Source organism: Sus scrofa, chromosome 4 (genome assembly GCF_054392235.1).
Source record: "Sus scrofa isolate SSC_HxYL_T2T_F1_AM1 chromosome 4, Sscrofa_HxYL_maternal_Yorkshire_Landrace_v2.0, whole genome shotgun sequence".
Lineage (NCBI taxonomy): Eukaryota > Metazoa > Chordata > Mammalia > Artiodactyla > Suidae > Sus > Sus scrofa.
In genome coordinates, this window is record NC_139386.1 from 8,229,114 (window position 1) to 8,252,479 (window position 23,366).

General features: G+C 53.1%; 1 protein-coding gene and 1 pseudogene across 2 annotated transcripts in view; one reads left to right on the plus strand and one right to left on the minus strand.

Annotated features, from left to right (window-relative positions):
• The first annotated feature begins 5,338 nt into the window (after window positions 1–5,338).
• LOC100157688 (cytochrome b-c1 complex subunit Rieske, mitochondrial-like) lies at window positions 5,339–7,544 on the plus strand (annotated as a pseudogene).
• A 7,048-nt stretch (window positions 7,545–14,592) lies between these two features.
• The window catches only part of TG (thyroglobulin), a 224,048-nt gene continuing 215,274 nt past the window's right edge, over window positions 14,593–23,366 (minus strand). For both annotated transcript variants that reach the window (XM_021088574.2, NM_001168418.2), the window contains 3 exon segments: window positions 17,201–17,335; window positions 15,714–15,904; window positions 14,593–14,800 (listed from right to left, as the gene is read on the minus strand). In XM_021088574.2, the coding sequence (XP_020944233.2) occupies window positions 14,691–14,800; window positions 15,714–15,904; window positions 17,201–17,335 (436 nt within the window). In that variant the 3' untranslated portion in view covers window positions 14,593–14,690.

Below are 23,366 nucleotides of genomic sequence, written 5' to 3' on the forward strand. Positions count from 1 at the left end.
ACAAAAAAAACAAACCCTTGAACAAAGAATTGAAAAGGAAAAATATGACAAATTTTGACTTATGACATTACAAATATGTGTCCAGCCAGGACGAAGAAGAGCCGTGGTCAGCAGCAGAGACCTTGGTTGAGCGATGCAGACACACTTGCTGTATCTGGCAGGGGAAGCCCCATCCTGCACAGCAGCCTCGGCTGAGTCCCCACCAGGCTACTTAGTCCCTGCCAGGCACAGGGCAGTGGCTGAAACCCACCTCTTGTCTGTCACCAGGCTATGAGCCTACAGGGGCCTCTCCAGGGACGAGCAGGGTCACACGAACCCTGGCCTGGGGTAGGAGTCCTGAGTCCTGATCCTGCCACGGCTCCTTGAAGGTACTGCCCCAACTCTCCCTCCGGAGAAGCGGCTTATTTCCCCACCATGTGCTAAAACACGGCGTGACAGTGGGTGACAGAAGGAGCGTTGTGATGGAAAGCTGCTCTGGGGCTGGTGTCAGAGGAACACCCCGCAGGAGACCCCAGGGACCAGCTCCGTGAGGGTGGTGAAGTCACTCGCCCTTTCTGAGCCTGAGTTTCCCATCTGTGAATTGCAGGTGATAACTGCTCTCTCCGCAATCTGTTTGCCTGAGTTGGTGTGGAGTCAGACGCATTATAAACATCCTAGACAGCGGACCCTCCCAAGAGAGCTGAGTTTATGGAAGAGGCCGGGCGTGGGAGTCTCTGGGGCGACAGAGCTCTAGGATGTGGTCTCTGTGGCGGGGCTGTTGGGACACTCAGCTCTCCTTGGTCCTTGGTGAGAGGGTAAGATGCGGCTGAGGGAGGCCCAGCCCTGCAGAGCAGGCTGAAACTGCATCGCCTTTGCTGTAACTCGTGAATATTCAACTCTAGGCACGAAGTCATTAGTAATAACACGATGAAAATATGGAAACTTTTGGAACCAGATGCCCATAAATGCAAGCCATCTCTGGCCTAGGCTGGCAGTTGCAGCTCCGATTTGACCCCGGGCCTAAGAACTTCCATATGCCACAGGCGCAGCCATTAAAAATAAATAAATAAAAATAAAATGAAAGGGCTTACTTTATACCATAACTGTACCTAGTGGACACTTTTAAGAGATTTTCAAGGTCAGTACTGGCTCTCTATGATTTTTACTCAAGGTAGCCAAGCCCCACCTCCTCCAACACTGCAAGACTCAGTACTAGCGTGAGATGCCATGGTTACCAATTACTCAGAAGAATAATTAGTGTCACAGTAAGTGTCCATGTTTGATTTAAAAGGTCTTTTTTTTTTTTTTTTTTTGGAATTCCCTTTTTGGCACAGCAGAAACGAATCTGACTAGTATCCATGAGGATGTGGGTTCAATCCCTGGCCCCGCTCAGTGGGTGAAGGATCCGGTGTTGTTGTGAGCTGTGGTATAGGTCACAGATGCAGCTCAGATCTGGCATAGCTGTGGCTGTGGTGTAGGCCAGAAGCTGGAACTCTGATTCGACCCCTAGCCTGGGAATCTCCATATGCCGCGAGTGTGGCCCTAAAAAGCAAAAAAATAAAATAATTTTTTTAAAGTAGGTTCCAAAACCGTATGTTGTATATGCTTCCCTTTCTGTTTAAGTGTGTACCTGATGATACGCCATAGGAACATGTTTGTAAATACACAGCAGAAAGATTATAATGCTCTGAGCAATGGGCGTGACCGTCTCTGGGTACGGGGTTTGGGGTGAGTTAATTTCTCTCCTTCAGCTAGTTTGCTTTTAGTGATGACCCTTACCTCTGCAATCAGAGTTGTTAGGCACCAACGGATCTAAGCAGCAGCGGGTTAAGACCCCCAGAAGGTTCCAGAAGAACCAACAGGAGCTGGCAGCAGAGGCCCCGGTGACCCTGCTCCCTCTCTCCCCACTGCTAACTTATTCAGGAGCAATTTGGGCCCTATGATGTCACCTGGCGAGCTGGCCCACAGCTGTGGTTATGATGTCACCTGCTGTCTGGCTGGGTGGCTCTGTAGCCAGTGAAGTCACTGGAGAGGGGGAGCCCCTGGAGGCCTCTCTGTCCCCAGCAGGGGTTGTCGTCTCCTCTGGACAGTCTCCAGGGCTGCAGAAGCGGAGCTCTGGAGAAGTCGTTTTGGCCTCTTGTGGGGGCTGGAATGCCCAGACCACACCCAGCCCCCCAGTCCTCCCAGCCCACCTGCCACCGTTGAGAGGGCCCATGTCATAGCTGTGTCGACCGGACTTGGCAAGAGGATTTCCAGGTCAGTTTAGATTTTCAAGGTCACCTTAGATGACTCTCCGGTATCCCCGCAGGCACACCCTGAACTTTGCCTCCTGAAAGGGCCTCTGCCCAGCGAGGCCCTGCTTCCCCCGCCTGCTTAATTTCAGCCCATCCTTCAGAGAGCCAGCCGCAAAGGCCCCGCCTCTCCCATCCAACAGAGGCAGCCTTGCAGGGACATTCACAGCTCAAAACCTCAGGCCAGACTTCCAGGTCCAAATCCCTGGCAGGGCGTGGCCTTGGGCCAGATTTCTTGAGACTTCTCTGGATTTGGGTGAAATGCATTTTTCACTGCTCGCTTCACAGGAGAAGGAAACGAGGAACTTTAGGGAGCGGCCCGGGGCAACCCCAGGAGAGCTCGGCCGTGGTCAGGGTTACAGTTTGCGGCCACGCATGGCGATCTTGCCTTCGTGTCTCACAGTGGCTTCTCCTGGACATTTCTGGACACTTTCGAACCTTACATAAATCCTCCCAGCTTCACTTTGCTGTACAGCAGAAATTGGCACAATGTAAATCAACTATGCTTTAATAGGAAAATACCAAAAAAAAAAAAAAACCCCAACTTACTCTCTCATCAGTAAAAGGGGGGGAGGATGATAGAAATAATGATTAAATCAGGGCAGATTTCTAATATTGAAACTGGAGACAGGAGTTCCCGTTGCGGCTCAGTGTTAAGGAACCTGACCGGTATTCATGAGGATGCGGGTTTGAGCCCTGGCCTCACTCGGTGGGTTAAGGAGCCGATGTGGCTGTGGTGGTGGCTGGCAGTTGCAGCTCCAATTTGACCCCTAGCCTGGGAACTTCCATAGGCCACACATGCAGCCCTAAGATTAAAAAAAAAAAAAAAAAAAAAAAAAAAAAAAAAAAAAAAAAAACTGGAAACATTTTTGGTTCTTTTTGGCCCAACTGATCTCATTTGCCATGTCTCAGTCTAAACCATCAGGCACCCAAATCTTTGACCCAGTTTCAGCCTCTGTGAAGCAAGAAAAGGGGTGAGGAGAGAGGAGAATGGTGGCATTTACCGTAATATACCATGTGAAACCACAGCTAAAGGATTTCCACCCCTTGTTGGGCATGACCTACTTAAGATATCAAAGTTCAAGGTGGGAGGGGCAACAAACTGTCTTCCCAGCTAAGTTTCCTCCACCTGCTCCCTGTTCCCCCCCCCCACGCCACGAATTCTCCACCTGTCTGCACGACCCACCAAATGGATGGAGGTATTACGTGGTGGTGAGGAGATGTCATCAACGGGAAGGAATTCAGGACCAGAGCGCTCCAGGGGGCTTGGGAGATCTTTGGGGAAAATCTCGAGTCGTCTGGAACATGGCTGGACTCCCATTGTGTGGGATAAGCTCAATTCCCATACAATTCCCCCAAGATTCCCCCAGGGAAAAGGTCTTGTCTTAATTTATCCTGCCTGGTGCCCCAAAGGCCAAGGTCTAATGGTCCATGGGCCTTGGTAGCCACATGATAAGATTTCTTAACCTCTGGTATGATGTTTCAGGAAGAGAGGTATGTGCGAGCGACTAGCATGGGACCTGGCTCTCAGCAGATGCTGGTGATGGGTTCACTCCAGTGTGTTTGGTATGTGTCTACAGGAGCCAGAAAGCGTGCAGGTTCTGACTTCCTTATAACCTGGAGGCTCTGTGCACTGGTTTTCTGTTGCTGGCAGAACAAATGGGTTGAAAACAATACTGATTTATTCTGGCACAGTTTCTGTAGGTCAGAAGTCTGCCATGGCCGCCCCAGGCTAAAGTCAAGGTGGTGACTGGGCTGCTCTTCCTTCTTTTCTTTTCTTTTCTTTTTTTCTTTTTGGGGCCACACCTGTGGCATGTGGAAGTTCCCGGGCTAGGGGGTCAAATCAGAGCTGCAGCTTCAAGTCTACACCACAGCCACAGCCTCACCTGATCTGAGCCGCATCTGAAATCTATGCCACAGCTTGTGGCAACTCCAGTTCCTTAACCCACTGAGTGAGGCCAAGGATTGAACCCGCATCCTCACAAATACTAGTCAGGTTCTTAACCTGCTGAGCCACAATAGGAACTCCTGGACTGGACGTTCTGTGGACGAATTCACTTCCAAGCTCCTTCAGGTTGTTGGCAGAATCTAGTTCCTGGAGGTTGTAGGACTGAGGTCCCTGATGGCTGTCAGAGGGGTGGTGGGGAAACCCTTAGCTCCTGAGCCTCTGTCCTTGTATGTAGCCCCCGCAGCTCAGAAGCAGCGATGGTACATTGAATCCTTCTCATGATTGGAATTTCCACACCCTCCCCTTCTGCAGCATCTCGTCCACCACCAGCCAGAGCAAGTTCTCTGCTTTTAAGGGATTGGTGATTAGATTGGCTCCTGCTTCAACTAGATCCTCCAGAGACCTTCCTCTGTTAAGGCCCCAACCTTAATCACATCTGCTGAGCCCCCTTTGTCACGTAACAATGTATTCATGCTTCCAGGAATCACGGCTCGCCGGGTTGGCAGGGCCAGTGTTCAGTCTACCTCACCCTGCAGTGAACTCTGTCCACCCTTGAGAATTCTATCCAATTCTGGGATCCCCAAGCTCTCCTCCATCCTTCTGAAAAGCAATCACGGAGCACTCCCTGTGCCGAGAACTTTCTAAGGGCTTGGGCTACAAAATGGAAATGATAATACTGTTAAGAGGCAAGAGAAACAGAAGCTGACTTTGGCGGACCATCTCTTACATGGCAGGTGACTTCACGCATCTTCCTCTAATGCCTGAGGGCATCCCATCGTACAGATGGGAAAACTGGGGCTCGGGGGTTCAAAGACCCCCGCAAGATCACCCAGCTTTTACACTGCACCTCCTCTTTCCTCTTGGACCCTCCAGCTTTGAGACCCTCCGGACGCCTCCCGTCCACAGACGGAATTCTCACACCTGCTGGGACCAAGCCCTGGACCCTCCCCACCAGGGGCCACTTCCCTCTCTCCCCGGAGCGTGAGGCTGTCTGCATTTGTGACCCTCCTGAGGGACCCCGGGAGGGGGGTTTCCGGAGGCCCCTGAGGGGACAGCCAGCGGGCCTGTGGTCCCTGACCTAGAAGCGCAGAGTTCTGCAGAAGCAGGAGGGGAGACCATGATGCCGGGTGGGCTCTGGGCCCTGAAATCTCCTCCGGCCGAATTTACATGTTCTTGGCTGCCCAGGTGCACTTCTTCCTCTTTTTAATGACCCGGTGTATTTATAGCTCATCCTTCAAAGGGTAATGAGCTGAGGGCTTCAGACTGTCTGGTAGAGAACCCCGAACAAACCGTGTTCGTCTACGCTGTGGAACAAAGTGAGAAGGGCCGTGGCTAAAGGCCAGGAAACTCTAAATGAAAAGCACTGTATCAGGAGAGCAGGTCCCCCCCCAGTTACTAATACTATTCTCAGGTATGACCGTCCCTCCTGAGCAGTTGCTCTTGTACAGCAGCTTCCAGGCGCCGTCAATGGATGTGAATGCATTCACGCCATTGAGAGGCGTAGACGTGGCCATTTCACCACTAACTCCGTGGGTGCTCAGAGAGGGTAAGTAACCTTCTCTAGGACACAGAGCGGGCCAGGTGCAGAGCCTGCGTGTAACGGGCCCGGCGCGCCCTCTGCTAACTGGCCGTCGACCGGGCCACCAGAGCCACCAGCTTGGCCTCTGGGGCCCTGAGCTGTTGGAGTCCCACCATGCTGTGCCTGAAGTCATTGCCTCCCCACTTTACAGTTAGACAGACCACGCTGCGGAAAGGCCAGAGGCCCTGGGCTCGAAGGGGCCCCGGAAGGAGGAAAGAACGGTGGCTTTGGCTCCTGAGGCCGAGCTTTGGCGTTTCCAGGCTGCCTTGTCCCCCTCCAGGACCACATGGGTCCAGACACCCAGGCAGGTGTCTGAGGTCACACTGATTTTCCACCTAAGGGGACAGGCCCGGAAGTCCTGGGTCTTCTCTCTGCTGTTGGGGGTGGGACGGGCCCTCCCCTTATCTGTCCTGGTTTGCTGGGTTTTTCTTCCCCTGACACCCTTCCCCCAGCTCTTCCATCACTGGCTCCAGCTCATCAGGGAGATAAAATGCTGATCCTCGGGAGGGAGCCGATGGCCCTCCCCTCTCATCAGCCCACTGCTGGCCACGCACGCAGCTGGCTCAGGGCTGTTTGGGGACAGCCAGACCTGTGCACGGAAGTAAGGAGGAGGGATTATTCCGACGGAAGGGAGACCGTTTAAATATAAATATTTAAAAATATTTAAGGTTGTCTGGCGCTGCCCGCTCAGGTGCTTTTGCGCCTGTCTTATGCGGGGTGGCAGGCGTGCTGTGGGGTGGTGGGCACGTCCCGCGGGGTGGCAGGTGCACTGCGGCCTCTGGTACAGGCCGCGCTGCCCACCACCTCGGAGTCACCAATGCTAAACGGGAAGTGGCCCTTCCTGTGCCAGGAATCGCTGAGTGGCCAGGCCACAGGCTGGCCTTTGGTCACCTCCATAGCCTCAATATCCTGCTTCTGTTTGTTATTCCCACACGGATAGCAGAGCGCCTGACTTCTCTGGCTGCCGTCGCACCGACGTGTTAGGTGGCACAAAGTCTTCAAAGGAGAGCAGCGCTGCTAGACGAGGTTTCTCCTGTTTGGTAACTGCAATAACTGCAGTGGGTGTTGCATATGCTGCCAAGAATGTCGTCTCCCAGTTTGTTTGCAGCATGAGTGCTTCTGCTGATGTGTTGGCCGTGGTGAAAATTGAAATCAAGTCACCCGCTATTCCAGAGGGCAAGAACATGGCTTTCAAATGGGGAGGCAAACCTCTGTGAACCAAGAGGGAAACTGACCAGGAAGCTGCAGCTGCAGTGGCCCAATGAGGGACCCCCGGCATGATTTAGAATGAGGAAGGAAGCCTGAATGGGGAATCTCTTTGTTCGTTTGTTTTCACCTGCGGCATTTGGAGCTTCCCAGGCTAGGGGTCTAATCGCAAATGTAGCCACCAGCCTGCACCACGGCCACGGCAACGCAGGACCCGAGAGGCGTCCACGACCTATACCACAGCTCACGGCAATGCCACTGAGCGAGGGCAGGGATCGAACCTGCAACCTCCTGGTTCCGAGTCGGATTCGTAAGCCACTGAGCCACGACAGGAACTCCTGAATGGGTTATCTTAACAGGTGCTTGTACTCATCTTGCTTGTGTTCCCACTGCAAACGCAGGAGATTTTGGTGCTTATTCCTGCCCCTGCCATGGGTCACACTGCGATGCATCTGGCAGGGTCAGGAGGGGGCCTGCACCTCTCAACCTAGAAGCACCTGTATATGAGTTCATCAGTCATGACTTAGTAATTGTTGGTTAGAGACCCGGACTCAAATCATAGGCTGCCTTCAGTCTTTGTATCACCTCAGAAGAGTTATTTGAGAACAAACCTTCTCTCCTTAGAATTAGTTGATTTGAAATATTTAAGAATTGCTGACAACGTATTTGCAAACATGTGAAGTAAATTGAATTTTATGTTGAATACTTGCAAGCATTCACCTAATAAAACATTGTTTTGCTCAAAGACATCAAAGGTGCAGTGTCTTTGATAGTTAAGTCCAATTAAAAATTACAGACCAATATGTAAGATATTTGTGAAATCTAAAAGAAAACTAAAATGTTTTTATATTTTAATTTTAAAATTTAAAATTAAAATGTAAAAATAAATATGGTCTTCATAGTTAAATATAAAGAGACAAAGAGGATGAGAAGATCCCAGGGGCCACCTTAGAAAAGGACCAGCAGAGACAAGACAGTGGACCCACCTTGGGCCCCAGCTCCTCTGTGAACCCAGCCCACCCTCCAGGCCAGGCAGCCCTTCGGCAGAGCCCCAGACCTCGGTCACTGCCCCCATGCTCCTGGGTAAAGTCCCCTCACTTGTCTGTTTCCCCGCTGTGACTCATTTTCCGACCTCAGAAAGGCACAGAACCTTGGCTCACGCAGGCACGGTGGGGCCGGGGGTGCCAGCACGGATGTGAGCAGCCTGGCCCTGGGGGTGGGAAGCTGCACACCTGCTGGGGTGGAGGGTGGAGGCAGGACCAGCGAAGGGGAGGAGGGTCGAAACCCCAGGAGCCCTGGGAGGGTGGGTAGGGAGCTGAGGGGCAAGGAACTCAGAAGGGAGCTGGGGCTCCCCGGGGAAGCGGGATGGAGGCGGCTTCCAATCATGTAAGCTCGCCAGAGGTGATCACAGCCTTAGGGCTCCTGTTCAACTGCTGGGATGGGGCTGTGACTTTGCTCCTGGAGGGAAGGGGGGCTACAGCACCATCCCCACACCCCTAAGCTGTCCACGCCAGGCTTATTTATTTATTTATTTATGTCTTCTTAGGCCTGCATGTGTGGCACATGGAGGTTCCCAGGCTAGGGGTTGAATTGGAGCTGCAGCCGCTGGCCTACACCATAGCCACAGCAATGCCGGATCCTTAACCCACTGAGCAAGGCCAGGGATTGAAGCTGCGTCCTCATGGTTCCTAGTCAGATTCGTTTCTGCTGTGCCAGGACGGGACCGCCAGGCTTATAAATATTCATCCTCTGAACTCAGCCTGTGGTCACCTTTCTAGGAACATGCCCCTATCTGACTTAGGAGCCCCCTCTGGCTCCCAAAACCTCTATTTATTTCCTACCATCACAGTCCTTGCCTTGCCCCGAAACCCACTGCTTATGTGACCGAGAGCCCCTCTAGATCCTCAAGCACTGGAACTATTTACCTTTGCATCTTCAGCGCCGAGCAGAGGGCCTGGCCCAAGGTGGGGAATGAGCTGAACAGAAGCACATATGGGCGGTGAAAACGTCTTCCGGGGATCGCCCATCAATTTGCAATTATGCGGGACATGGATTTTCTGGCCTTGTAGGAGCCTCACAGCGGTGCCAAGAGTGGCGACTTGTCCATGCTTTCCAGGCGGAGCCAGTGCCCCGACTGGTGGAGGGTGGTGGCATTTGGGTCATTCCGTGGGCCAGGCGCTGGGTCAGCATCCTGTCTGAACCCAAAAGCCACATACTTTCTTGCCCTGACGGCGGTGACTCCCAAACCCGGCTGAAACCCATTAAGGGTGAGGTAAGAACATACACACACCTTCAAGATAGGAAAGACAGACAGATGGAAATGGAAGAAGGAAGGGAGGAGGGAAGAGGAGAGAGAGGGAAAAAGAGATTATAAATGTAAAATAAAACAAGAAGCTATACGATAATATTGTGATTTAAACAGAAACTCCTTTGGGGAACCGATGGAGTACCAAAAAAAGAGAAGTTACTTTTGAGGCTGGGAATAGCTCTCCTGAGATGCCCAGGGGCTGAATCATGGACCGAGAGAACAGGACGCGTCATTCTAGCTCTCAGCTTGGCCTGTGCACCATGTAGATACAGTCTTAACCTTAACAGGAGGTTAACTGGTTTTCCGCTGTGGAACCGCCTAGGGAACAATGCGTATGAGGCTTGGGTGAGGTTGCAGAATGAAAGGAATCTCAGAGCAAGGAGAGCAAAGAAGAAGAGGCCCCCGGGTGCAGACACACTTCGCATTTAAGGAGCAGGCTGGGGGGTGTGGGAAAGTGGAATTCCAGGAGAAGAAATACGAATTACACTGTTACTGAGCTTTTGGAAGTTACGTGAGGGGAGGGAGGTTGTCTTCTTCGTTCTCAGCAGGAAATCAAGCATATGAAGCTGATAGATCACGAATAGAATAAATTCACACTGTCCTGAGTCTCAGGGTTTGGTCTGGGGGACTGAACCAAGATGAGAACAGTGAGAAGGTGGGAAAGGGGGATTATGGCAGATGGAGGACCAAGGGAGCTAAGTCCTTAAGGACAGGGTTTGGGTCTTTTTAGGGCTGCACCTGCGGCACAGGGAGGTTCTCAGGCTAGGGGTCGAATTGGAGCTGCCACAGCCACAGCAACAAGTTCTGAGCAGCCTCTGTGACCTACACCACAGCTCACAGCAACGCACAGATCCTTAACCCACTGAGTGAGGCCAGGGATCAGACCTGCATCCTCATCGATACTAGTCAAGTTCTTAACCCCCTGAGCCACAAGGGGAACTCCAAGTACAGGGTTTTTTGGTTTTGTTTTAGTTTTGGTTTTTTTGGCTAAGCCTGGGCATGTGGAAGTTCTCGGGCTAGGGCTCGAACCCAGGCCACAGCAGTGACAACGCCGAATCCTTAACTTCTAGGCCATCAGGGAACTAACTCCCTTACACGCAGGTATTGCTTACTTGAAAATGTAAATTTCGGAGCCTGGAGACCTATGTATTCTTAAAAGTTTGGGAAGAGGCATGCCAGGTGACTGTCACGCACTGGGCAGACCTTTCTTGGACCCATTGCCTGACATCCTTGGCTGGTCCAGGAGGAGCTGTCCCTGTCTTCCCAGCTCCAATGGGGATCCTGGAGTCCCCGGGTGCCCAACACTGCAGGGTCTCTGCACAGGGTCTTGGAGGAAGGGGACTCGCAGCTGTGTTACAACTTCCCTTTGAGAAATTTCCTTGCCTCATCTCCTTGTCCTTCCTGAGCGCTACCCGCTCAACCGGAAGATGACTCAGACCAGCGCTGGGTTCACAGTGAATGTGTCTTCACTTCCTTTCCTGGATCCTGCCGTAGTGATCCCGGAGGGCACTGTGGCTCTCACTGGTGCCCCCTGACCTCCTGACTCCATGGTGACCCTTGCCTTGATACTGCATGTTCTGGGCCCTTCCTGCCCCCAGCTGAGGCGGCGGGGGGCAGTGTGGGGGGGAATTGGTGACGTCTCTGTGGCTGTCCTGGCCTAGCCCATCTGGTAATGGACAGGGACTTGCAGGGGCATCTCTTCTATGCAGGAGAAAGTGCTAGAATGGGAGCTGGGTGCGGGTTCTGAGAGCAGCCGGGCAGGGCTGGCCATTGCTCCTAGGCAAACGCCTCTCAGCTCTTTCCTGTGATGTGGGCTCACGGTCTCCAGCTCAAAGGGTCTAACTGTGGTCTCTGCAGCCAGGCTTTTCCCTTTTCCTTTCTCTCTCTCTCCCTCTCTTCTTCCCTCTTTTTTTTTTTTTTTTTTTTTTGTCTTTTTAGGGCCACACCTGCAGCATATGGAGGTTCCCAGGCTAGGGGTCAAATCAGAGATGCAGCTGCTGGCCTACGCCACAGCCACAGAAACACAGGATCTAAGCTATGTCTGCGACCTACACCACAGCTCACAGCAATGCCCGATCCTTAACCCACTGAGCAAGGCCAGGGATCGAACCTGTGTCCTTGTGGATACTGGTCAGGTACTTTTTTTTTTTGTCTTTTTGCTATTTTTTGGACCGCTCCCGCGGCATATGGAGGTTCCCAGGCTAGGGGTCGAATCGGAGCCGTAGCCACCGGCCTACGCCAGAGCCACAGCAACGCGGGATCCGAGCCGCGTCTGCAACCTACAACACAGCTCACGGCAACGCCGGATCGTTAACCCACTGAGCAAGGGCAGGGACCGAACCCGCAACCTCATGGTTCCTAGTCGGATTCGTTAACCACTGCGCCACGGCGGGAACTCCTACTGGTCAGGTTCTTAACTCACTGAGCCAGGACGGGAACTCCCGGTCAGACTTTTCTGAGCACTGTTCCAGGGCAGAGCCAAGACAGCCTGGCCCTTGGACCCTCCAACTCCATCCCCGACCCCTGCCTTTCTCACGGGCTGGCTTGTCCGTAGTAGTTGCCCTGAATTGATGGCTAACTCTCCAGGCTTTGTGGACAGCAATTTACTCTTTTCTGCTCATGGACACAGCACCCTCCATCAGCAGGGCGAATCTGCAAAGTAGGCATTAGGACAATGGCAGGATGTTAAAATGGGATGCTGCCTGTCTCAGTTCTCAAAGGCTGAGAACACGTAGCGGGTGGCAGAGGTGCCAGGCCACACGTGCAGGGCTTACAGAGGGGGGGACCGAGACTCTGGCTCTGCGAGTATTTGCCCATCACCCACCCCAACCACCTGGGCTGTGGATGGTGCGTTGGGGGTTTTCGTATTGGACAGGAGTGAATGTTTTAGTATCAGGCAGGTAATAAGCTATGCCTGAGGTTTGGTCCAAGGACAGGATAAAATACACCTCTGAAAGGGTGCAATGATGTATTAGTTTTCCATGGCTGCTGTAACAAATTCCCACACACGTAAGGGCTGAAAACAGCACAAAATTATTACCCTGCACTCTGGAGCTCAGAAATCTGGCATGAATCCCAGGGGGCTGACATCGCGGTGTCAGTGGGCTCAGGACCTTCCTAGAGGTCCTGAGACGGAGCGGGACCCTGTGGCACTTCCCCTCCATGTCCTCCACCTGCCTTTTGTCAGGAGAAAAACTTTAGTCCAAGAATAAATTTAATCAGAGGCAAAGGAAAACAGCCAGACAAGACCAAATAATAACAGTTTAGCCATTAAACAAAGACAAGGGCCTTTAGTTTCTCCTCAAGGGCTATAGGTAATATTCTGAGCCAAGTCCTGGGGGCTGCCTTGAAGATACTGACAGCCCCACCAGGTAGAAGTTAACTAGATGATGAGAAGACTGTGGCCAGGACATAAGCTGCCACAATTCTGAGAACTGACCTCAAGGAAATGGGAACAAACCAACCCTGGAGCTGAAGACTAACTAACTGTACTTAAAACAACCAAGGTGAGGAGTTCCCATTGTGGTGCAGTGGAAACAAATCCGACTAGGAACCATGAGGTTGTGGGTTCGATCCCTGGCCTTGCTCAGTGGGTTAAGGATCCTGCATGGCCGTGAGCTGTGGTGTAGGTTGCAGATGTGGCTCGGATCTGGCATTGCTGTGGCTGTGGTGTAGGCCGGCAGCTGCAGCTCCGGTTTGACCCCTAGCCTGGGAACCTCCATGTGCTGCAGGTGCGGCTATAAAAAAGACAAAAAACAAACAAACGAATAAACAAAAGCCATCGAGGTGATGGTAAAACAATCAGGGTGACGCAGATCAGATTATCGTGACCAATTTCAAGATGGCAGATTAGTTATGAGGCAGAGTGACAGCTATCTATCCAATAACTCTCTCCATTGTCTCTGTTAACCGTACCCCAGCTTTGTAGGAACAGCACTATCTCCTCCTCTAGAAAATAAGCCAGGCTTGGTCCAATCAGAGCATGGTAAGCCCATCCCACATTGTCAGTGATTGGTCTAAAAGTAGCCCAATAAGATGTAAAGGGAAATCTGTTAGAAATTTCTGGGAAAGATTTTCCTCCAATAAAAAAAAAGAAACGCTTGAAGACAAGGCACTTTGTACCCTGCTCTGCTTGCTTCCAGCATGGGATGTGGTCAGGAGTGGGTGTGATGTCTGGAGCTGTGGCAGCCATATTGTGTTAGTGAGGTGAGGCATCATCCATGTGCTGAAGATAGCAAAGAGTCTGGGTCCTTGATGGCATCACTGAGCCATTGCTCAATCCCAGACCGCTTGCCTCTTGCATGGAACCATCCTGATGGAAAGAGCCTATAATGTAGGTTAGAGGTTACCTGGGGTTTCCAGGGCCATCAACAGGTTTCACAGGACACACGAGGCAACTATAGACTTATTCGAAGTATAGAAAGTGCAAGGAAACAGGGAAATCAGAAGACCCGAGTAAGACTCTGATCCTCTACTTTATCCACATGTGAATTGAGACACCATGTCAGCCTCTCTGAGCTTCACTTTCTGTAGCTGCACAAGGGGGTGAGAGTCCCCACATATGAGTATTCACCGACTTTGGTCTCAGTTCAAATGAGACGACGTGGGAACACATTTTATGACACGCCCCGGAAATGACAGGCTGTTCACCAGCTCCACCTGCTCTGGCTTTGTTTAATTGTGTGTATGTGTAATGGGAGTGGGGGGAGAGAGAGAGAGAGAGGGTTTTACATGGAACGACTTGCCTTCATAAGTACGTCTCTCAGGAGGCGAATGATAAAATCAGCTGCTTATCTGGCGACCCATATCAACCAAGAGCCGAGGTGCTAATTCTGCAACCTTGCGTCTCCGCCCTCTCACACTCCATCGGGTCCTGCCAATTCTGCTTCGTAAAGGGTTCGTGGATGTCTCCCCTCACTGCCACCACCCAGGCCTCACTGTCTCACCCTGAACACTGTCCCAGCCTAAGTCACTGTCCAACTTCCTTACAGAACAGGCACAGGAGGATCTTTCTGACACAAGATGAGACCGCGTCACGCTGGGGCCTACTCTCGATGGAGCCCTGCTTCCGGTGCCACCATAAACCTCTGTCTCTGTCTCCTGCGAGAGGGCAGGATCCTTGCCTCTCCAGCGCCCAGCACAGGGCCTGGGGCACAGAGGAAGCTCTATGCATATTTGTTGGAAGGAAACAGCAGCCTGGGAGCCAAACCTCAGGAGGATGATGAAGACACAGTTTGGTGTCTCCAGGAATTATCTCCAAGGAAGAAATCTGAGTCACCAATGCTTCTCTGCAGGTAGAGCCTTTATTGAAAGTGAGTGTCTGTGTAGGAGAATAAGCCGCCCAGGGTGGCAGCTGGGGGGGGGGCTCCCCAGGGGCTATCACTTGCTGTAGCTCTTGGAAGCTAACTCCGGGAGCCCCAGGAGGTCTTCTGTCAGCCCAGGCCGGTCCTCTTCTTCACTCTCTGCTAAGGGCTCGTCCTCAGCTTCATCTGAAACAGGAGAGCCAAGGCTGGTCCAACCTGGATCAGGATTCCCCTCCCTCATCTCTTTCCCTTTGATCCACAGAGATTCCAGACTCCGAGGGGAGCTCCCTACTCATGCCATAAAGAGGGACATGGACCTATCACCTGGCTCTAGGGTCATGCTAAGGTCCAACGGGACTTGGGTTCAGCAACAGAGAACCTCAGTTCGTCAACCAAGAGAACCACTTGGCCTTGGAAGATAAATGCAGACTTGAAAGTCTAAAGTCTATGCTGGGCAAGGTCACTTCCCTGCTGATGGTTCCACCCTTACCCTCCCCACATGCAAAGCTCCTGTCAGGTGGAAAACCTCAGGCCCCACATCACCTCCTCCAGGAAGCCTTCCCAGACCACCCCACCCCCCGGGGAGAAGTGAGCCCTCCCTCCTTTTGAGATCTCACTAGTTTGGGGGCAGACTTTCATCTCAGCACCCGGAAAGCTGAAGGATGTCCCCTGGGTTATGCCCCTCACTCCCCTACTCTTCTGGAAGCTTCTGAAGGCACTGCATTGATCTCTACACTCCCAGTGCCGTCATTATGATTCATTTTCTTTCTTTAGCACTTTTGCAACAGGAAGTTCTCCTCAACAGGAAGAAGTGAAATGCCCCCTTCTTCCTTGGCTAGAAATCCCTCTGCAAGTCATTTCCCAGCCTCCAGGGGCGGCGAGCATAAGGTTCCAGATACTGCCTTCTCCCCCCGACACCAATGCTGCAGAGGGTCCCTACTCAACCCTCCCCGCCCTGGCCCCCCAGGGTCTTCTTCCTGTGCCCCCCTTACTTCCTCTGCCATCCCCCATCAGAACAGGAGGCCCTTGACAAAGAGGAGCTCCCCCCACCCGGCTGTGCCCATGGCACCCCCGTGACCCAGCGACCCTGGCTCCCTACCTGCCGAGGCCTTCAGAGACGAGATGTACTTGGACCAGAAGGAGCAGTCGGCCTTTTTCAGGCCCTGTCGATTGGGGAGCAGGACACTGAGCTCCTTGTAGCTCTCTGCCCCGTCTCCCGGGACAAAATCGGGCCAGGGGGCTGCAAATTCAGGTGCTTTCCTGGAGAACTCATGAGGGTAGTTGGGATTTCTGGGAAAGTGAGAAGACATTTCCATGAGGGAACATTGTCTTTCATCATTTGGGATCACTTCCCACATGGCCTCTGAGGACCAAGTCACACATCTTCAGGTGTCAGACCAGGAGCTGAACCTGCCCAATCTGATTCCAGGGTTGTTGGTTTTTTTTTTTTTTTTTTTTTTTTTTTAGGGACGAACCCTGGGCATATGGAGGCTCCCAGGCTAGGGGTTGAATCAGAGCTGTAGCTGCCGGCCTACACTACAGCCACAGGTCTGCAACCTACACCACAGCTCATGGCGATGCCAGATCCCCGACCTGCTGAGCGAGGCCAGGGATTGAACCTACATCCTCATAGATACCAGTCAGGTCCTTAACCCGCTGAGCCACGACACAAACTCCTGTCCTGCTTTTAATGATGGCTGGGGTTTCGTGTTTCAGACTGTCCGTAGCTCACAGCTGGACCGTGACTTTTTTACCTTCTACTTTTTCCAGGGGCCTGAGCCCCGTGCTAGTGACCACTGCTTGTCTGGCAGAAAGGGAGACGGGTAAACCGCAGGGTGGAAGGGACAGCCGGAACAGTCCTGGAAGTGGGAACAGCGAGTGTGCTAGTTGGGCTAGAATAGAGGTCTGGCAGAGGCAGCATAGACAAGAACGGGTCCTGAGCACTGCAACTGACTTTGATCATGTAGGCAGAGGTTCTCCCTCTGGGGAAATTTTGTCTTCCAACGGGCATTGGGCAATGTCTGAGATATACATATATATTTGGCCGTGCCCAAGGCATATGGAAATTCCCAGGCCAGGGGTCGAACTTACATCACAGCAGTGACCTGAGCTGCTGTAGTTAGATCCTAAACCCACTGCACCACAAGGGAATTCTGTGGCCGAGATATTTTTGATCTCACAACTGGAATAGGGGTGAGGTGCTCCCAGCATCCTGTGGGTGGAGACCAGAGCAGAGGGTGCACAGGATGGCCCCACCGCAAAGACTCATCCAGCCCAGTGCCAACGTGCCGAGGGTGCGGGCGTCTGATCTGGAGCCGACGGATGTGGCTGAACACGGGAGTGTATGACTGGGATGCTTCTTTCCCAAGACCAACCTACACAAGGGTGGTTTTGGCTCGAAGGGGGAGACCGAGCTGGGGTGGGGGGTGGGGGGGGCCACACAGACACACACACACACAGACACACACACACAGACACACACACAGACACACACACACACACACACAGACACACACACACACACACAGACACACACACACACACACACACACACACTATAGCCTCCGGCACACGTGGTCCACTCACCCAGATCGGACGAAGTTGGAAAAGTACTGCATGATTTTCAGGGAGAGGCTTTTCTCCTCCTGGGTAAACTGCCCCTCGTAGGCGGGGTAGAAGGGGAGCCCGAAGGCATAGCGGACATCGGCCAGCAGTTCCAGGCTGCAAAACACAGGCAAAGAAGAAGGAGCAAGAGTTAAGAGAAAAATAAACTGCCGGGAGAACCAAACGACATGAACCCTATGTTCATGCCGCAGTGAAGATGCTTTTCTCTGTATGTTTGGGATTCCTGGCTGGCGCTTAGTTTAGTGGAGGTTCTGCTTGGCTTCTTGTCCAATGGGGCAGATCCACGGCACAAATCCAGGATGGAGCAGACCCAGTGCTGAGCGCTTAACTCTCTGGGAATGTCTGTGAGCACGTTTCCAAGAGGAGGTCCTTTTGACCACAGTCCAACCACGGCACTTATAGTATTGACTAGACAGGTGCTTGTTCGACCCCTTCTAACCCCGTCTCTGTGCCAGTCCTCGTTCATCCATGGCTTATACTCCCCCGAGCTTCGAGGTGGACCTTCATCCCGGGACCCCATCCTGGTGCAGCGCCTGGCACATAGCTGGCCAATAATACGTAGGCTGTGAGCAGAGTCCCTTCGTGACTCAGTGGTTAACAAACCCAACCAGGATCCATGAGGTTGCAGGTTCCATCCTTGGCCTTGCTCAGTAGGTTAAGGATCCCATGTTGCTGTGAGCTGTGGTGTAGGCTGCAGATGCAGCTTGGATCCCATGTTGCTGTGGCTGTGGCATAGGCCGGCAGCTGCAGCTCAGATTCCACCCCTAGCCTGGCAATGTCCATATGCTGCGGGTGCAGCCCTAAGAAGCAAAAAAAAAAAAAAAAAAGTATGCTGTGACCAACTGAATAGCTAATAAGCAGCAGGCAGGAGGGACTAAAGACCTGGACGCCAGGTGAGCAGTTTAAGTGGACTGAGCTGGCACTGCACAGACTGCGCGTGGCCCTCGGGGCCGTGGGGGTCGAGCACTGGGAGAGAAGCTGCGGGGACTTTACAGTTGTGTGGCGTTTGTCTCCGGTGTCCGGGAGGTAAGCTGTGTCACACCTAACACGAGTGTCTCTGTTTAGGGCAGGGGCTGGCCACACTGGGCCTCCCGTACACGTGGCCCCACTCAGCCGTCTTAGCGGGGCTCTGGCCATGCAGAGGCCAACCATGTGACTTCGGGGGACGGGTTTGGCTCACACGGGAACAGTCAACGTGGGGACTGCGATTAGCCACACAGGCCGACAATCACGCAATCCACCAAGTCTCTGTAAGGGGGTCCCAGTAAAACCTCTGAACACCAGTTTGGGGGGGGCCTTCCTGGGTGGCACCCTCCATGTGCACTGTCACAATCAACACCCAGAGAGCAACCCCTCCCGATTCCACGAGGAGAGGACACAGAGCTTGGCGCGCGGAACCCCCTGGGCCCTGCACTCGGCTGCCCCCCTTCCTTCGTCTGATCTTAATCTGCATCCTTGCCCCCAGATAACCTCAACCACGGTGCTCCGTGAGGCCTGTGCGTCTCTCTGGTGAATTCTCAACCAGGAGGGTGGTTTGGGGAAACCCCCTCAACTTGCACTTGGCTCCAGAAATGAACGGGTCTTGTGTGGAGACGGGGCTCTCGGACCTTGCAATTGGCCCAACTTATCACCAGAGCCAGTCTCTAATTCTGCAGACAAGAAAAATGAAGTCCAGAGAGGTTTCCTGACCTCCGCAGAGACACGCGGTAACTCGAACAGCAGGTGGATCGGGACGTTGCTTAGGAAGCACGATGCCAGCGAAGGGTATGGAGGGGCCAGGGGCACTGTCCCCGGGCCTTGGCTCCTCCACTTTCAAGCCGGGTGACTTCTCGAAAATTACGTGACCTCCCTGCTTCCCTATCCATGGAATGAGTATAAACACCTACCGGGCAGGGCTGTGGTGAAGCTGGAAGAAGATGGTGTGTGCAGCAGGCAGCCAGGTGCTCCAAAGCCCAGCCTTCTCATCCACCTCCTCCTCACCCACCCTCCACTTCCTGATGCAATCAGCATCTTTAAGGTAACAGCCGCATCTCTGAGCAGCGGTACAGAGTGCCCCGTATTTCTCATCTGTGCTGGCGTAATGGGCAGATATACCCAGGAGACACATGTGCTGAGAAAGGGCTCAGGCTAGGAGGCCACTGGATAAAGGCAACTTGCAAAGAGATTAAACTACTGCAAAGCAAGATGCAATGTTCAGTGACTAGACAGAGGGGCTCTGGCTCAGAGCAATTCATTGTGACAAGCTCAGAGCAGGAAAGGGGACCCTGAAGGTCAGGGATGTGAGAGGGGACAGTCGAGCCAAGAAGGCATCTTCTCTGCTGTCCCTCAGCTCAGGCTGGGACCGTGGTGACCCACAGGCATGGGGCTGGGGCTGGATGCTGGGCACCCAGCTCAGCCTGGGGACTCTGAAGGGCTCATGAGCCGGAACTCCTCTTGTGACCTTAAGAATTAGTTCACGGGGCCAGCAGCAGGGCACAGAAGAAGCGATACGCCCCTGAGTCACTTAGCTGAGATCTCGCTCTGTCCCTTGTTACCCATGTAACTTTGGATGAGTCATTTGATTTTTCTGAAGCTTGGCTTCCTCATCGTGAAATACAGACCAGAGCAGCCGTTACGTGTGGATGCTATTTAAAGCAAGTGTTTCACAAACGCCGGGCTACTGTGACGACGGCTATTCTGTGTCAGGACTGGGCGCCTCCACTGGAAGGCGTAGGAAGGTCACAAGGCAGGGTGAGCCGTCCTGGACATAGGGCACTCGGTTAGGATGGAGAGAATGACAGTCCCAAAGGGTGATGTCTCTGCAGCTGCTGTCCAGTACCCCGACCTCCTTAGAGCAGCTGTAAGCTTGCCTGCTTTCCTGAGCAGGAGCGGGAAGCACCAGTGGCATCAGAATGTATAGATCCCTGGAAGCAGGTGCCTTGCTCAGTGTCCGAAGTCTCCACAGTCAAGCTCAGATGGGAGCCCAGGGTCTGTGGCTGCCCAGCTGGCCTGTTCAGCTGCCAGCTATTCTCAGCGACTATTCATAGCTACTGTTTCCACAGCTCCCAATGATGCACCAGGGACCCTGGGTGGTCTCTGATCCACCAGGAAGTATCTGTGTCACCTGCATAGTTTCCAGGCCATGACCCAAAGCTCAGAAAGGTGAAGTGACACGGGGGATCCAGGGTCTCAAGCCATCTCCCAGGCCCCAAACTCTGTCTTTGTCTACACTTCTGTGGGCAGTAAGCGGGGTATTAATGCCCTCATTTCTGTCTTTTTTAAAAAAATTTTTTTACAGCTACACCTGTGGCATACGGAAGTTCCTGAGCTAGGGATTGAATCCCAGCCAAATCTGTGACCTACACCACAGCTCACAGCAATGCCGGATTCCCTGACTCACTGAGCAAAGCCAGAGATCAAAAAGTCAGATTCATTTCTGCTGTGCCACAAGGGGAACTCCAATGCCCCAATTTCCTTTTTCTTTTTCTTTTTTTTTTTTTCTTTTCTTTTCAGAGCTGCACCCGCAGCATATGTAGTTCCCAGGCTAGGGGTCAAATCGGAGCTGCAGCCGTCAGCCTACACCACAGCCACAGCAACGCCAGACCTGAGCCACGTCTGCGACCTGCACCACCGCTCATGGCAACGCTGGATCCTTAACCCACTGAGCAAGGCCAGGGATCGAACCCACAACCTCATGGTCCCAGTCGGATTTGTTTCTGCTGTGCCACGACGGGAACTCCCCCAATTTCTTAATGATGATCTATAAAGAGAAAGGGAACACAAGACAAAAAATGCCAGGAAGACAGACATTATATCAGGGGCGATAAAAATCTCTCGCCCATACCTGAGGCTGGCAGTTTCCAAGTCACTTTCACCCTTATCATCTCGAGAGCCCTGTGAGGAGATGTCACTGGAGTCATTCCTAGAGTTTCACCCTGGAGGGACTGAGGCTCAAAGAGGCCATCTCCCTGTCGAGGACCCGAAACTGCTAAGCGGTGATGCCGGGACCAGGTGTTCAAGTCCAAGACCCGCTGTCCTCTGGGTCGTGTTGGTGGGTTTCCTCCACTAGCACCGCCCTGCCCTGGCCGGGCGAGGTCTGTCACATCAGTGGCTACAGAGGAACCCGAGAAGCCCCGAGTCCCAGGGTGGGCCTCTCCTGGGTGGGCCCCTTCTCTCCACTGCCCCCCTCAGAGCCTGCCCACCCCCCCACACACACACGGTACAAGGGAACCAGCCTGTTTCTCGGAAGGTCCTGCAGAGAAAGTGGCTGTATTCCCTTCCTACCACTGTCCTAAGACGTACCACAAATAAGTGGCTAAAAACCACGCGAATGCGCTATCTCACAGGTCCCAGGAGTGGAAGGCCCGCAATGGGTCTCCGTGGCCCCATCGAGTGGTCAGCAGGCTCTGGTCCTTCGGGAGTCTCTGCGGGGGAACCTGCTCCCTGCTTCTCAGGGGTCGTGGCAGGACTCCGTTCTCGAGGGGAAGGGCCCAGGTTCCCGTTCTCTCGCTGGCTGAGAACGGAAGGCCATTCCCCGTGCACGCGAGTTCGTGGTCTCACTCCGCCAAGCCGCCGCCGCCGGTCTGTCTGGCCCACGCCCCGGCCCCTCTCCTGCTCTGAGGCGCTCTCGTCGTCAGAGCGGGCCCACGTGGCTAATCCTGAACAAAGTCCCATTGCAAGGTCCGTGACCTTTTGTTAATTTTAAAAAAATTTTGGATTTTTTTTTTGTTTTGCTTTTTAGGGTAGCACCCATGTCATATGGAGGTTCCTAGTTTAGGGGTCAAATTGGAGCTGCAGCCGCCGGCCTACCCCACAGCCACAGCAACACCGGATCCTTAATCCACTGAGCGAGGCCAGGGATCGAACCCACATCTTTAAGGACACTAGTTAGGTTCGTTACCACTGAGCCGTGACAGGAACTCCTTCAAGGTCCTGAATCGTCATCACCTCTGCCAAGACCCCCTGCCGAGTAAGGTGACACAGCCACAGGTTGGGGGACTGGGGTGTGGGCAGTGGGAGGGGCCATCGTTCTGCCTCTTGCAGTGGCCGCGTCTACTCTTTCTTCCAAAGAAAAAGTTGCATCCCAAACGGTGTCGAGAACAGAGTTCAAAATCTGGCTCCGTCACTTAGTACCTGTGAAATCTTGGAAAAGATACATAACCTGTCTGGACCTCAGTGTTCTCATCTGCAAAATGGTGTCAGTCGCTCCTCCAAACACCAAATGAGGTTTCGCAACAGAACTTTTCCAATCTCTTACTCTGTGTCTGGCTCTTATGCCCATTCGTATTTTCCTTCTTCCCATGAGAATCACGGGAAAGCTGGAGAATGAAGGTCTCTGACTTGGGGGTTCCATGGCAGGGCTTCAGAGGAGCATGAGTCCCCTGAAATTAGGTGTAACATAGTGGGACAGTGTGTACGTGCATCCTTCCTGGGAGAGGCTTCAGAGCTCTCGCCACATGCATCCCGTTCTCAGGAGGCTCTGTGCTGCCGGTGTGACGGTCAATGCCTACCGATTGGCTCTGGCCAGTTGCTAGCGTCTCCCACCATAGGCGACGCCAGGCTCCCCAAGTGACGTCACAGGACATGGAGTTGGGAGAAGATGTGCATGAGCCAGACCACCACGGTCTGTGACCCCAAAGGTGACAGAGCACGGCTTTGGAAAAGGCCTGGCCTTGCAGCCCAGCTGATCTGTTTAACTTGAGAGCTGCTGTGTATGAGGACTTCGGCTTTGTTTTTTCCTTCGCAGGGCTGATCTTTATCAGGATGCTGGGGTTATTTTGAGCCGTTTAAGGCAGACATCTGGAGGAGGGCAGGCAGTGGGAGCCTCGGCAGAGGGCATTTGGGATCGGAGGACCGAGGCCTCGGTGAGTCTGGGCCTGACAGTCCCGGACTCTTTGGAGGAGGACAGGATTGCACTCAGCGTCAGCGGACACCCCAGGGACTGACGAGGTAGGAGGAGAGACTCACTGGCTGAGGGGCCGCTGGAGGCCGGGGGCAGACGGTTCGTGCCTTAGTTTCTTTGCTCTGTGCTGGGTGTGATCATCACTGATGCCTCATGTACTAGACCCGTGCTTGTCACTTCGGCGTGTGGTCATGCTGCTTTGATTTAGCTTTTGGTTGTCCTTTGTGGTCTTTGATAATAACGCCA